This window comes from Watersipora subatra, chromosome 11 (genome assembly GCF_963576615.1).
Source record: "Watersipora subatra chromosome 11, tzWatSuba1.1, whole genome shotgun sequence".
Taxonomy (NCBI): domain Eukaryota; kingdom Metazoa; phylum Bryozoa; class Gymnolaemata; order Cheilostomatida; family Watersiporidae; genus Watersipora; species Watersipora subatra.
Genome location: NC_088718.1, coordinates 28,086,215 through 28,100,031, shown reverse-complemented (window position 1 = coordinate 28,100,031; position 13,817 = coordinate 28,086,215). Strand labels below are relative to the sequence as shown.

The following is a 13,817-nucleotide window of genomic DNA, read 5'->3' as shown; positions in this document are numbered from 1 at the left end:
AATAAAGACCAAGCCATGAAACAGTCATTGTTGAAATGACCGACTGGGGGAGAGAGAGAGCACGAGTGAGAAAGAGAGAATGAGAGAGAGAATGAGAGAGCGAAAAGGAGAGGAACTTGTGATCTGAGTGTAAAACACCAAAAAGGGTTTTACCGAGCCAATCATTTATATCCGTTACAAACATCTACCTGAAATTAAACCAATTTGAACCAAGCTATAGCTGGACTCAGTGATTGACAATCCTGACATTAACCTTGTAATTTAGCTCAAATAAATTATATTAAAATTGAAGATGTGCGCCCACGTTGGACTCTTCTTCGATTGAATGACGGAGATAGGTACTTGTTTAATCACCACAAAATAGAACTTTTGATAATTTTTAAAAGTACCACAATGTCAGTGAAGACTGTCTAAAAACTTTCCTTTAGATATAATTATGATGCTACGAACCAAACTTCAGCATGTTGTTAGACAACTGCTCCAAATTGTGAACTTACGTTCTATTGGCATATTTAGCAGGCCCTACTAAGACTTCCATGGCACAGATCATGATACGCATAAACTCAAGTGATATGATGTATGACTCACTTGTCCTCTTTGAGCGTGTGTGATCAGTAGCGCCCTCTGCAGCAATGGTCATTGAGCTCGTTTTGGTGGCAGACATAGTATCCATGGATGATAGTTTAGTCGTTTGAGAAACAGTGCTGCCTACTGATGCTGTTTGCGATGATATAATTACAGGAGTGGTGCCTTTGTTAAGGGTCATCGTAATGATTTTGTTAGGAGTCGTTGTAGTGTCTCTGCTAAGAGTTGTTGTAGGGTCAGTGTTAGGGGTCGTTGTGGTGACATTTTTAGGAGACGTTGTAGTGTCTCCGCTAGGGGTAATTGTGGTGACTTTTTTGGGTGTTGTTATAGTGTCTTCATTAGGGGTAATTGTGGTGTCTTTGCTAGGCGTTGCTGTGGCATCTTTAATAGTGTTTATTGTAGTGTCTTGAAGAGGGGTCGTTGTCGTAGCATCTTTTTTGGGGGTTGTTGAGCGGTTTATAAACAGAGTAAAGGTTGAGAGCCTAGTTGATGGAATACTTTGACTAGATAGAGAAGTCTTTTTGATGAGAGTAGAACCATCTCCAGTTGTTGAGGAGGATTTTTTGGTGCTGAATGCCACAGTTGATACAGATGGTTTGCCAGTGTTTATACTTGTAGCCGACACGTTATTAAAGTTTTTGTCCGCAGTTGATGAAAAGTTGATACTGGTTGTAAAGGAGTTAATCATGGTTGTGCTATTATTGGTGGTATTACCAACATCAAGAGCAGTAGTAGAAGAGCTAGTGGTGCTTGCAACTGGAATAGTAAAATTTGCAGATGCAGTTGTTAAATTATTTGCAACTACTGTAGCAGTTGATGGCTTACTGAATTCTACAGTAGTAGGTATACTATAATTCGCCATTGAGGTAGATGAGTCGGTGAGACCTATAGTCACAGTAGTAGTGTTAGTTTTAGCTGTTGTTGCATCTGATGGGTAACTGAGATCGATGCTGGCAGTAGTAGTAGGTCTACTATAATTAACCGTTGTGGTAGATGAGTCAGTGAGACCTATAGTCACAGTAGTAGAGTTAGTTTTAGCTGCTGTTGCATCTGATGAGTAACTGAAATCGACGCTGGTAGTAGCAGTAGGTTTACTATAATTAACCGTTGTGGTAGATGAGTCAGTGAGACCAACAGTCGCAGTACTAGAGTTGGTTTCAGCTGTTGTTGCATTTGACGATTTACTGAAATCGACGCTGGTAGTAGTAATAGTACTATAAGTTACAGATGTGTTAGCAAGACCTGTAATTGCAGCTGTTATTCCTTTTGGCAATTTGGTAGAGCTTGCCATGGTTGAAGAAGAAAAAATAGAAACCGTTGTCGCTGAAGCCGATTTGCTTATCCCTGTCGAAATGCTCACTGGGACATTTGTTGGATCTTTAATAGTAGTTACTGAACTAATACTATTTGCTGAAGATGGTAAGTCAGTTGGTTCAAGGATTGTGAAGTTCGAGTTAACATCAGTTGTTGTTGATGATGAAGAATTGGCTGAAATGTACTCCATAGAATCAGACGCTGATCCAGTGAGGTTAGTATATTCTGTGCTATGTCGGGCAGAAGAGACAGATTCATGGGTTGTTGAAGAAAGATCAGTAGAGTTGAGCAGACTAGTTAGAGTAGTGCTGTTCTGGTTTTTCCCATCATCTTCGTCTTCGTCTTCAGGAGCTTCTGGAATGCTATAAGTTGTACTAGGAGAACTAGTGCGACCAGCAGAAGTGAGTGCACTAAAGGACTGAGAAGTTTGACAAGTTAGTCCAAATTCTTTTCCATTCTCTGCAACAAAATATTACCATGTAAAACACAATATTTAAGGAAATAGAAATATTGACAGGTATATTTCAGAAACACTACTACCTGCTGCGTTCAGATTATGATGTAACCGCTGCTACTAGGTGACAATTTTTACAGACATTGCAAGGAGTGTTCGAAAGAACTTGAGATTGGGATATGCTACTGAGAGTCCGAGAGTGATACGAGAAAAGGCTTTTGATGGCACCACAAACTGATGAGCACCAACTGGCCAGACTACGAATTAACAACTCTATATAAAAAGTTGGCAAAAATGATAATTTTCTTGCATTGAAATAAAAATACTTAGATTGTTAGCTGCCAAAAGAACAAAAACAAGAAAAGTAACATAATTGAAATACAAAGAATGTTTAAGTGTACCAACCCACAAAGCTTGGCTATCTACAGGTAAGCATGAAGAACACCAGTCCATTCCCATATCTCACTCACATAGTTTACTAGTGGCTTTACAATACCGATAAAATGGTTGGTATTACACTGTTTGATCTGTTAGCTATATATTTTTGTACTCAATACATTTATGTCAACTACGGCAACCACATTTAAAAGAAAAGCTCTCACAAACAACAATAACATAATAAGATCGTAAAAATTTAAAGGGCTACATTTGTAAACATTAGGGTTGTATATTAAACTAGGACAAATTCTTGTTCAAACAATACCTGCTACAAGTTAAATTAATTACTATCTACACCTTCTACTAACTACATCTATGACTAGCTATACTTACTACCAGCAATACTTACTACTAGCTATAGCCTACCAACTACAAGCTCTACCAAATACAAGCTATATCTCCTAATATCTACATCAACTACTAGCTATACATAATACTAGCTATATCTACTACTAGCTATATCTACTACTAGCTATATCTACTACAAGCTATATCTCGTAAAATTTATACCTATAGAACTAGTTATACTTACTACTAGCTATACCTACTACTAGCTATACTTAGTACAAACTACACTTGCTACTAGTTATACCTACTATTAGCTATACATACTACTAGCTTTAACTCTACAAGCTATACATACTACTAGCTATATCTGCTCCTAGCTGTACTTGCAACTACTTATTTACATTAGCAAGACCATTTCCTCTTACTATTTGACTAACTTTTTGTTACACCCATTGAATAACACTTGAGTACTAATATCCATTCTAATATAGAAATAGAACCTTAAAAAACATAATATATATGGCTGACCAATTGCTATCCAAGTTTCACATTGTGTGTGCCTGTATGGGCTGCATTTAAAAAAGAATGGCTTTTAGTTATGTTTACCTGAGGTGACCTTCACCCAGCCTCGTCCGCGACTAGAATTTACTCCGACCTTCCTTTCATAAACAATCATCACAGTTTGCTGAAGAGGCAATACTAAATCTGTACTCTGGTTGGTACGCCCACACCAACTCTCTAAAGCGCCAAACAAACAAAAATAGAACAGACCTACAAACTTGCAGCTAAACACTCCAATGTTTTAATTTGCATGGGCAGTGAAAGAAAGTTTAACAAAATACATAAATAAAAAGGAAATTTTCAGTTAATTATGAAAACTATTTATAAAATATGCTCACCATTAATTTGCCTATAGAGCACAGGTTGTGAGATATTGAAATTACCTGAAGGATTCTAAGAGATTTACTATTAAAGCCACTGAAATTTGATGAGATGTATTTACAGTTGGTGTTTGTTTATTCAGAGTTATATCTGATATTTGATTGCTCTGAGTTAAAGCGGATATTGATTGACTTTATATCGGTATAATGGATGTCAGTATACTTCAGCGGCATTACGTCAGCAGATGTATCCAACCGAAAATATCAGTGCTATATTTAGATCAAAACATTCAGACTTCAAATATTTACTCAAGTAAATTTGAAGAACCAAAGTTTATACTGTTACTTTCAGCCAATCTTACCACAAAAGGCAATGAGCTCGACTATTTCGGCCTCCCAAATAGACCGTCTTACTAGAAATTTTGTTCTTAAGAAAATTGACAAATTAAATTGGTAAGGGTATTACATCCAGTACATATATTAAGTTCTGACTTGGCCTATATTTAGCTAGATTTCCATTTATTCTCTAAGATACGGTACATGTGATTTTGTTGAACAATATAGTTAAAAAATTTAAATTAAACAAAAATAACCTTGCAGTATAATTTAAAGAAGAGATGCTATACTACCTATCATAAATGGTGACAGAACAGAAAACTCCTACGGCAAATATTACTGTTATAACAGGTAAAAGGCCACCCAATTTCTATGGCTAAAAATTCAGAAGTGGAATATGCTGTGCAACAGCATATTATAAAAGGTGGGTAGGCCAACCTACCCTCTGATGACAATATAGGCTGTTCTACCATATTTTGTAACAGATAGGTTATACAGTCTCACCTCGACAAATGAACTTAATGTGTTCTTGGACTAAGCTCATATTTCAATTTACTCGCATCTCAAGGCACTATTTTCTATATAAAATTACTATAAAAACTTGATCTGTTACCATATTATGAAAAACTTCTTAGAGAGGATATTACAGTGAAAAAAATGTTTTTAATTATTATAATTCAGTACCTACACTAATGAAGTAACAAATACCTATTTAGTTGTTATGGTCTGCAATAAAATGTAACATCACTATTTACACTATTGAATGGAGTTTTACCTTCAAGTCAGAGGTTGTTCATAACGGTGGTCTGAGAGAGACTTGAGAGCAACGTGTTAAGTACACTAAACATTTGTAACATAAACTTTGAATTTAACTTCAATGAGTTTAGCTTACTAAACCTACTCTTACTAAACCTACTCTTACTAAACCTACTCTTACTATACCTACTCTTACTAAACCTACTCTTACTAAACCTACTCTTACTAAACCTACTCTTACTAAACCTACTCTTACTATACCTACTCTTACTAAACCTACTCTTACTAAACCTACTCTTACTATACCTACTCTTACTAAACCTACTCTTACTATACCTACTCTTACTAAACCTACTCTTACTAAACCTACTCTTACTAAACCTACTCTTACTAAACCTACTCTTACTATACCTACTCTTACTAAACCTACTCTTACTAAACCTACTCTTACTATACCTACTCTTACTAAACCTACTCTTACTATACCTACTCTTACTAAACCTACTCTTACTAAACCTACTCTTACTAAACCTACTCTTACTAAACCACTCTTACTATACCTACTCTTACTAAACCTACTCTTACTATACCTACTCTTACTAAACCTACTCTTACTATACCTACTCTTACTAAACCTACTCTTACTAAACCTACTCTTACTAAACCTACTCTTACTAAACCTACTCTTACTATACCTACTCTTACTAAACCTACTCTTACTATACCTACTCTTACTATACCTACTCTTACTAAACCTACTCTTACTATACCTACTCTTACTATACCTACTCTTACTAAACCTACTCTTACTAAACCTACTCTTACTAAACCTACTCTTACTAAACCTACTCTTACTATACCTACTCTTACTAAACCTACTCTTACTAAACCTACTCTTACTATACCTACTCTTACTAAACCTACTCTTACTAAACCTACTCTTACTATACCTACTCTTACTAAACCTACTCTTACTAAACCTACTCTTACTATACCTACTCTTACTAAACCTACTCTTACTAAACCTACTCTTACTAAACCTACTCTTACTAAACCTACTCTTACTAAACCTACTCTTACTAAACCTACTCTTACTAAACCTACTCTTACTAAACCTACTCTTACTAAACCTACTCTTACTAAACCTACTCTTACTAAACCTACTCTTACTATACCTACTCTTACTATACCTACTCTTACTAAACCTACTCTTACTAAACCTACTCTTACTAAACCTACTCTTACTATACCTACTCTTACTAAACCTACTCTTACTAAACCTACTCTTACTAAACCTACTCTTACTAAACCTACTCTTCAAGCTATGTTTTTAATTCTTTACTAAACTTACTTTCATTTTGCCGTCGTATCTTTTTGGTAGCCGTTTTTGGTTGTACACTTTTACCTCGTGTTCACTTTTAGCCAACCTGCTAAAACTTTTTAAAAAACTAATTCAAGGAGAAAAGCTGGGCAATACTGTTCTTGAAAGCAGCCTCTCGCATACTTGGCAATATAGAGACCATCGAGAACCGGCTCGAATGCTCATATTAAAAAAAAAACTTGTTAGAAAGTCAGCTCGTATCTCGAGTCTCTGTATGCTGGGGGACTCGTATGTAGAGGTATGACTGTATAACAAACTACTTCTATATGATATACTGGTTAGTTTCCTATCAATATTGCTAGCTGTACGTTAGCAATAAATGATCAGACTGCAGTAAGTTAGACAAAAACAAAACTTACCGCTCGAGTTGTAAACGAGTGACTCATTCTCGCAAGATGAGTCATCGATAAAGTTCAGTTGAAGCAAAGCTATAGAGAATCTAAAACTCTCTCCAGATTCTTGGTATATATTGCATCTACAGGGACCTTGTACACTTTCACCGGCATCAGGAATGTTGATATATGCTGATGAAGTGATACCCTCAAGAGTGGAGGCACTCTCAGAGCAAATACCGACTATTTGAGAACCTAAATAAGACAAAATAAAAGGTCCTAATTGTTAATACTTCATCTTGCAGAGGCAGTAGGTTTAGAGTGTATGAAATAGCAGAATGCATTTAAACATTACTACTAAGAATGTATAGTAGCATTAGAGGCATAGAGTGACAAAACCGTGTTTTTTTAAGCACAGTTTCTGAAACTCGGCAAGATGTTACTTGTATTTTTAGCCGTTCATAAACCTTTGTGCCATCAACTGCTTTTTAACATCATTGCCTGCCGTTTGTGACCATAAATAAGTCAATATTTTGAAATATTAATTTAAACCTAAAAGTCTGATATTTTTCTATTGGTTCTTAGAACTTTATAGATCGATAGATTCTAATCAGCTCCATGCTGTCGCAGTCTTACACGCTGTCGCAGTCTTACACGCTGTCGCAGTCTTACACGCTGTCGCAGTCTTACACGCTGTCGCAGTCTTACACGCTGTTGCAGTCTTACACGCTGTCGCAGTCTTACACACTGTCACAGTCTTACACGCTGTCGCAGTAATACACACTGTCGCAGCCTTACACGCTGTCGCAGCCTAACACGCTGTCGCCGTCTTACACGCTGTCGCCGTCTTACACGCTGTCGCCGTCTTACACACTGTCGCACTCTTACACGCTGTCGCAGTCGGTAATTATGCACACTCTCTTTATACCTTGAGAGGTCAAGCTAGAAACATGTTACGGCCAGCAAAACAAATAGCAAAATTACTAAAAACTGTGGTCGCACACTGTTCATATATTTTGACTTTATATTTATAAAAAATCTTACCTCCAAAATTTTATTGTATTTCCTCTATTTTGATTCCGTAATACTGTTTAGCACTCTTTGATTGTTATTCATTAAATATATTATGTTTAATATGTGTTTTCAGAACAAACTGGGGTTCTTATTTTAGGACCAACTTTTCTATGAACAATAACATCTTGACATGAGCTATCTTTGAAACTGCATCACCGCAAAGGTGCGCTATTGTACAGCTAACTTCTGCAAGAGAAATGTCGTTATATGATTGGCTTATTATCGATGATCTCAGCCAGTGGTTCTTAACTTTAAGAACCACTAACTGGTCGTACTAAACCCACCAGTTTCATATGCACTTTCATCCAAACCTCCTCTATCGATAAATAAATAATAACTTTTTCACATTCAAAACAGGTATATGATTTACTGGTGTACAAAATGAACTGTACACTAACATCACTGTGTTCAAAGAACAAAACCAATAGTGCGTGAACCCACAACAAATTATGTATACTTAAACAAAAAATGAAATTGCAAACCATCATGAGATCTACTATTGCCTTTGGGTTACCTCCATCCTTAGGGTTAGATGGAACCCAATGTTGAAAACTACTGATCCAAGGTATCGAATTTTACATGATGAAATTTGTGTCATGTACAGGGGCTGACCAATTTTATAGAGTCGTGACTTTTCAAGTGTTGCCAGCAATATACATAAACACTTTAAGAAAGTATTAGCTCTGTAGCTGCGATAAACTTCGCCATATGCTGATGGCTGTATCAAAACAGGATTCTGAAAATTTGGAGAATCTTTATTTGCTGTTGCAGTTCGTATTTTGAAACGTATTGAAATGCATTTGGGGAGAGACTTACGATCAACACATTGAAACTGAACAGTGAACTTGTTCCACGTGTCGTACTGTTCACTTATGTAGCTATTGTAAAGGTCGACACGACAGTCTCCAGTCTGTGACTCACATCCAAGCTCTTCCAATTCCGCCTCAGTCAGCGTGTAATTATGGGTAGCAACTGAAAAATGTGGAACAAGTTTTAACAATAAATGTATTAATGGCACTTACAAGAAAGGGTAGGTTTACTAGCTAACAGAGAACAAACGCGTATTTTGGAGTTGTCATACCTATTGTGTTTTAATATTAAACTACATGTAAGATTACACTCCACCTAGGCTGTAGTTCAGTATTATTAATTACTAACTAATAAAAAATGGTCCCTTTTTACATACGTTAGCAAAATCTACACCGCTACTTTTCAATTCCTGGTATTTTGCTTGCAATAAACAAAACGGAAGATTTAAAGACTGACAGCATAACATAATATACTAGCTATAATACTATAGTATTTAATATTAGTAATAGTATTATAATGCTATAGTGTATTATATTACAGTAGCAGATAAAATGGAGACTGTGGCTTGAACCATATTTTGTGTAATTTCAACTAGATACCAGGTTTTATCAGCATTTACAAGTCATGGAATTAGACAAAGATTCATAACCTCTACAAAGCATCGACTGGAAACAGATACGTATCTGTTTCCAGTCGATGCTTTGTAAAGGTCAATGCTTTTTCTAGTCGATGCTATATAATTACATTACAATTGTTCATTTTTTAATTAGAGTACCTAAAAATTGTCTGTTCAAATTTTTATCAAACATGACGTCCGAGAATAAATAATTTTTCAAATTTCAATTTGTGAATAAATTAACTCCTTGCTTATACAATATACAAAAGGATACGGACCCGATTAGTGTAATTCAATAACCAGTTTGATAATAAAGAGACATAATTAATTTGAGACATATAAACACAATACAAATTTGCAATAAAAATTTACTGCCATGTTAGATAACCATAATGTCATAGCGTGGTGACTTGATATCAAAAATGTATTTATATAAGAATGGAGGCCAGCATAAATGTTTGTCATAAATGACATTAACATCATAATTCATATGTCTATGATTTGCTGACGAAATGATCTCATGTTACCGCTTGGAGCTTGCATCGCAAAAACTTTGTCTCAAAAACTGACTTTTGGTTTTTCTAACATAAAAATTATTGCAGAAAACAAAATACAAATGATTATATTGCTACAAATAAATGTAATTTTAAAATGCTGACCTTTTATGAGCTATTTAGTCCAACAAATGACAAAGCATAGGAAAGCTAGTATGCTGTGCCACCTTATTAGATTAAATTACTAAATTAAATTATTTTAATATTAAGCGGTCATGATTTCATCAAGTAATATAGAGAGTGTCATAGCAAACTAGATTAATACCTGTATATCTAGCATTCATCTGAATTGTTTCAACTAAAACAACTTGCAACTGTTTGGAATTGACAGTATTGAGACACTCTTATAATGTCAACCTTCTATAGCGCAAATTCCACATAACGTAAATAATTTATGTAGCGTTTTTGCTTCTTAATATTACTGGGTTTTTATACTTCAAATGAATTTGGAGTTTTTTATGATTAAATAATAGAAGCGGTTAAATCCAAACAGATTCGACATCGTATCGCTAGGTAAAATTTATGCGAAAGCTTTTGCAGCGTGACTACTACTCGAAACGGAACGCCCACTGCAGATGAATCTGAGTTGATACCCAGTTAAGCTATTTCCAGTAAAGGTAAAAAATTCAGCGTATTTTGTCACGCTAACAAGTGGGCATATTCTAACTACTATTGCAATGGTAGTTGCAATAGTAGTTCAGACAGCAATGCTCATACAGCAATGGTGAGATAATTACCTTTTTATTTGTTTTATTACCTTATTAATTAAATAACTTGACCTACTGATTGTAGATTTCCACTGCACAGGAGCAAACTTCTTCCTAAGCTCAACTCTTTTAGCATTAAAAAAGTTTTTTACTAAAAGCGATTGTCATTTATGCCACCTTAGAAGTAATAACTGTATAGCAAGTAGGAAAGTCTGTTGCCATATTTTAATATAACCAGATCCTAATATTATTAATAATAAAGAAAACTCTGTTCAGGTACATATACTGGCTGAGCTAGTGCAACGAGTGTACGAAACGTGAATTGAAAAGTGACCGTGACCCGAAAGCGAGTCTACTTCAAGTTCTATTGTGAGGAGTACATTGCTAGTCTTGGAAAAATCAATCAAGTTCAACTCTGGACCGTTGAAATGGTAGGATGCTGATTTGTCGGCAGAGGTAAACTGCAAACCGATTCAAAGCATGGAAGCCCAGTGTATGTAATTTTTTTATATAAAGTAAGGTATACGATTAGTGCAGGTTCGCAAATTCGATTTGAATACTGTAGTTATCCTTTAAAATATCGCATACTCTTTTGTCTCAGATGGAAAAGAAGACGACGTATATGGTTATTTTGATTATATATACTACCAACTACTATACTGGTAATATGTATATGAGTATATGTAACTGCACAACTATTCAGAAATACTTAAAGGCGAATGATTGAAGCAGGTGTTAGAGTGACAGTCACCAGTCTGAATGTTACGAGTTTGAGTATCGTCAAAAGCTACCTTTTATCCTAACCTTGAACTCTGGCAATGGACAGACAGACACTGCTCCTATTATAGTAAAAATGTATTTTTTATTTTACTTAATTTGAAACATATAAACCATTAATTTTTTTTCTGAAGTATAGATTGTATAGTATAGAAGTAGAAGTATAGAAGTATAGAAGAAACTGGAAAAATCCATACTAATTGATATTGAAGTTGTGCGCTCCCCCTTTAACTTATTGTAAAATGACCATTATCAGAAACTGAGTGGTCGATACAAACCACTCAGTTATGATATTACAGTTATGATTCGACCATTACCTTAAAAAACCAAATCCAATTTTTTTTGAAGGGTCAAAAAGCTGAGTTGTAACTAGTAGTAATGCCAGTTAAAAATATACGTTCTTCTAAAATTCATTAGTTAGTATCAAAAGATCAACTAAGAGTTTTGTTACTAAAGTATCAGTTTTAATACTAAAGACACACTATAGTATTAAAACCGAAACTAAATTGTTAGTCAAAGTGAAACTAAATTGTTAGTCAAACTGAAACTAAATTGTTAGTCAAAGTGAAACTAAATTGTTAGTCAAACTGAAACTAAATTGTTAATCAAAGTGAAACTAAACTGTTAGTCAAACTGAAACTGAATTGTTAGTCAAAGTGAAACTAAATTGTTAGCCAAATTGAAACTAAATTGTTAGTCAAACTGAGGCTGGCAATCTTTACTGAATAAAATACGAGTTGAAAAAGTTTATAAACACTTGCAAGTAATATGCAAAGTAAGATCAGGTAAACATTAAGTAATATTTAGTTCCCACTAAAACTAGTTATGAAGTTTTGCAGTAAAATGTTAATATATTTTGTGACAGCGGCCGCAAGTGTAATTGCTATCATCTAAAGACTGTTGATTCTCTTACCTGCATCTTCGCAGCTTAGCAAATACTCGAGAGTAATACTGCTGATATGGAGTGATTCTGATTGGTCTGGGCATCGCATTACGACGAACCTTATGACATGAGATTCGAAACACGGGACAGTGTAATTGGCCAATAAACTGTTTCCGACCACTAAAAGTGCAAATCAATTGTAAAAATTTGAAATTTACATATAATAAAATATATCACGGTATATATCACAATAAATATATTGTGATATATATCGCGGTATATATATGCATATATATTATAATATATATATGTATATAAAATTTTAAAATTTTCATATGATATAGTAAACATGTAGATGTAGGAGATGTCATAAATCATTAGATGTATGTAAATAAGTAAATGTCGTGTATGTTTACAACGTATACTATATCTACATACACATATACATATATATCTACACATAGATGTTTATATGAATAAATTTATTTGTATGTACATACTTATACGTATATTCATATCTATATATTGATAAATTTCAGCGTTTGTCATTTGTCTGTCGTTCGTTTGTCCAGATATAGCAATAAAGTTTAAAAAACGGAAGACCCACTTCACCCTGATTTTGAACATGGAACCTCCATTTTTGCAAACAGGTGAGCTAACCCACTATGCTATGTAGCCTACTTGCCATAAAACAGATTAATAGTGCACATACTCATTACGCCTGCCATTCTTCAATGACAAAAATGGTTAAAATGGGCTCACTCTACGCTTGAACTTAATTTACTGAAAGAAAAACTTTACTGAAAGAAAAATACATGCCCAGACTTCTCCAAAATGCTATAAAAATATGTATATAATAGCATAAACCTAACTAAGCTCATAGCACAAACAGAAATAAACAAACGCCATTTAAAAGTTTGCTAATAAATAAACATTGATTTTTCTATCCAAAATTTCCTTTATTACCTGTGCAACAACGAGCATTCAGTACTGTATGTATATATATTACCATACTTTTTGGACAATTAGCCGCAATTTTTTTTTGACGATTTGAGCCATGCGGCTTATATAAGGGTGCGGCCATTCTGTGGCTTTCTCTTTCACTGCTAGGGCAGCATTAACCCTAATCTACGGTTAGTGCGCCTCTATTGGTGAAAGAAAATATGAAACAATGCCTAACGGTACTGTTCCGTTAGACACTAAGTTAAAAAGCGTTGGTTAATACGAAACAGTGAGTCCTGAGTTCCGCGGCCTATACAAAGGTGCGGCCTATGTATTGTTTTATTATCGTTTTTTGGAAAATAAAGCAGATGCGGCTTATATAGGGGTGCGGTTTATAGTCCGAAAAGTACGGTATATATATATATATATATATATATATATATATATATATATATATATATATATATATATATATATAGTACTGAATGCTCGTTGTTACAAGAGTATCACCAAGCTATGCTATCAAGCTCGTGTAGCAAAATTGGCAGGGCATACAATCGGTGATCTAGAGGTTCTAAGTTCAATTCTTTCCCAAAACGGATTCTTTATTTTAAGATTTTAATGGCAATAGCTGGAAATGTACAGCGATGACTAACTTTGAGAAATATTGATCTACATACATGTACATA

General features: G+C 34.7%; 1 protein-coding gene across 1 annotated transcript in view; it reads right to left on the bottom strand.

Moving 5' to 3' along the window:
* The window catches only part of LOC137407938 (serine-rich adhesin for platelets-like), a 49,568-nt gene that overhangs the window by 10,968 nt on the left and 24,783 nt on the right, over nt 1-13,817 (bottom strand). Inside the window, exons 6-10 of the mRNA XM_068094325.1 lie at nt 12,217-12,366; nt 8,656-8,811; nt 6,793-7,020; nt 3,686-3,817; nt 589-2,358 (exon numbers count right to left, since the gene is read on the bottom strand). Of these exons, the coding sequence (XP_067950426.1) occupies nt 589-2,358; nt 3,686-3,817; nt 6,793-7,020; nt 8,656-8,811; nt 12,217-12,366 (2,436 nt within the window). The remainder of the gene's footprint in view (nt 1-588; nt 2,359-3,685; nt 3,818-6,792; nt 7,021-8,655; nt 8,812-12,216; nt 12,367-13,817) is intronic.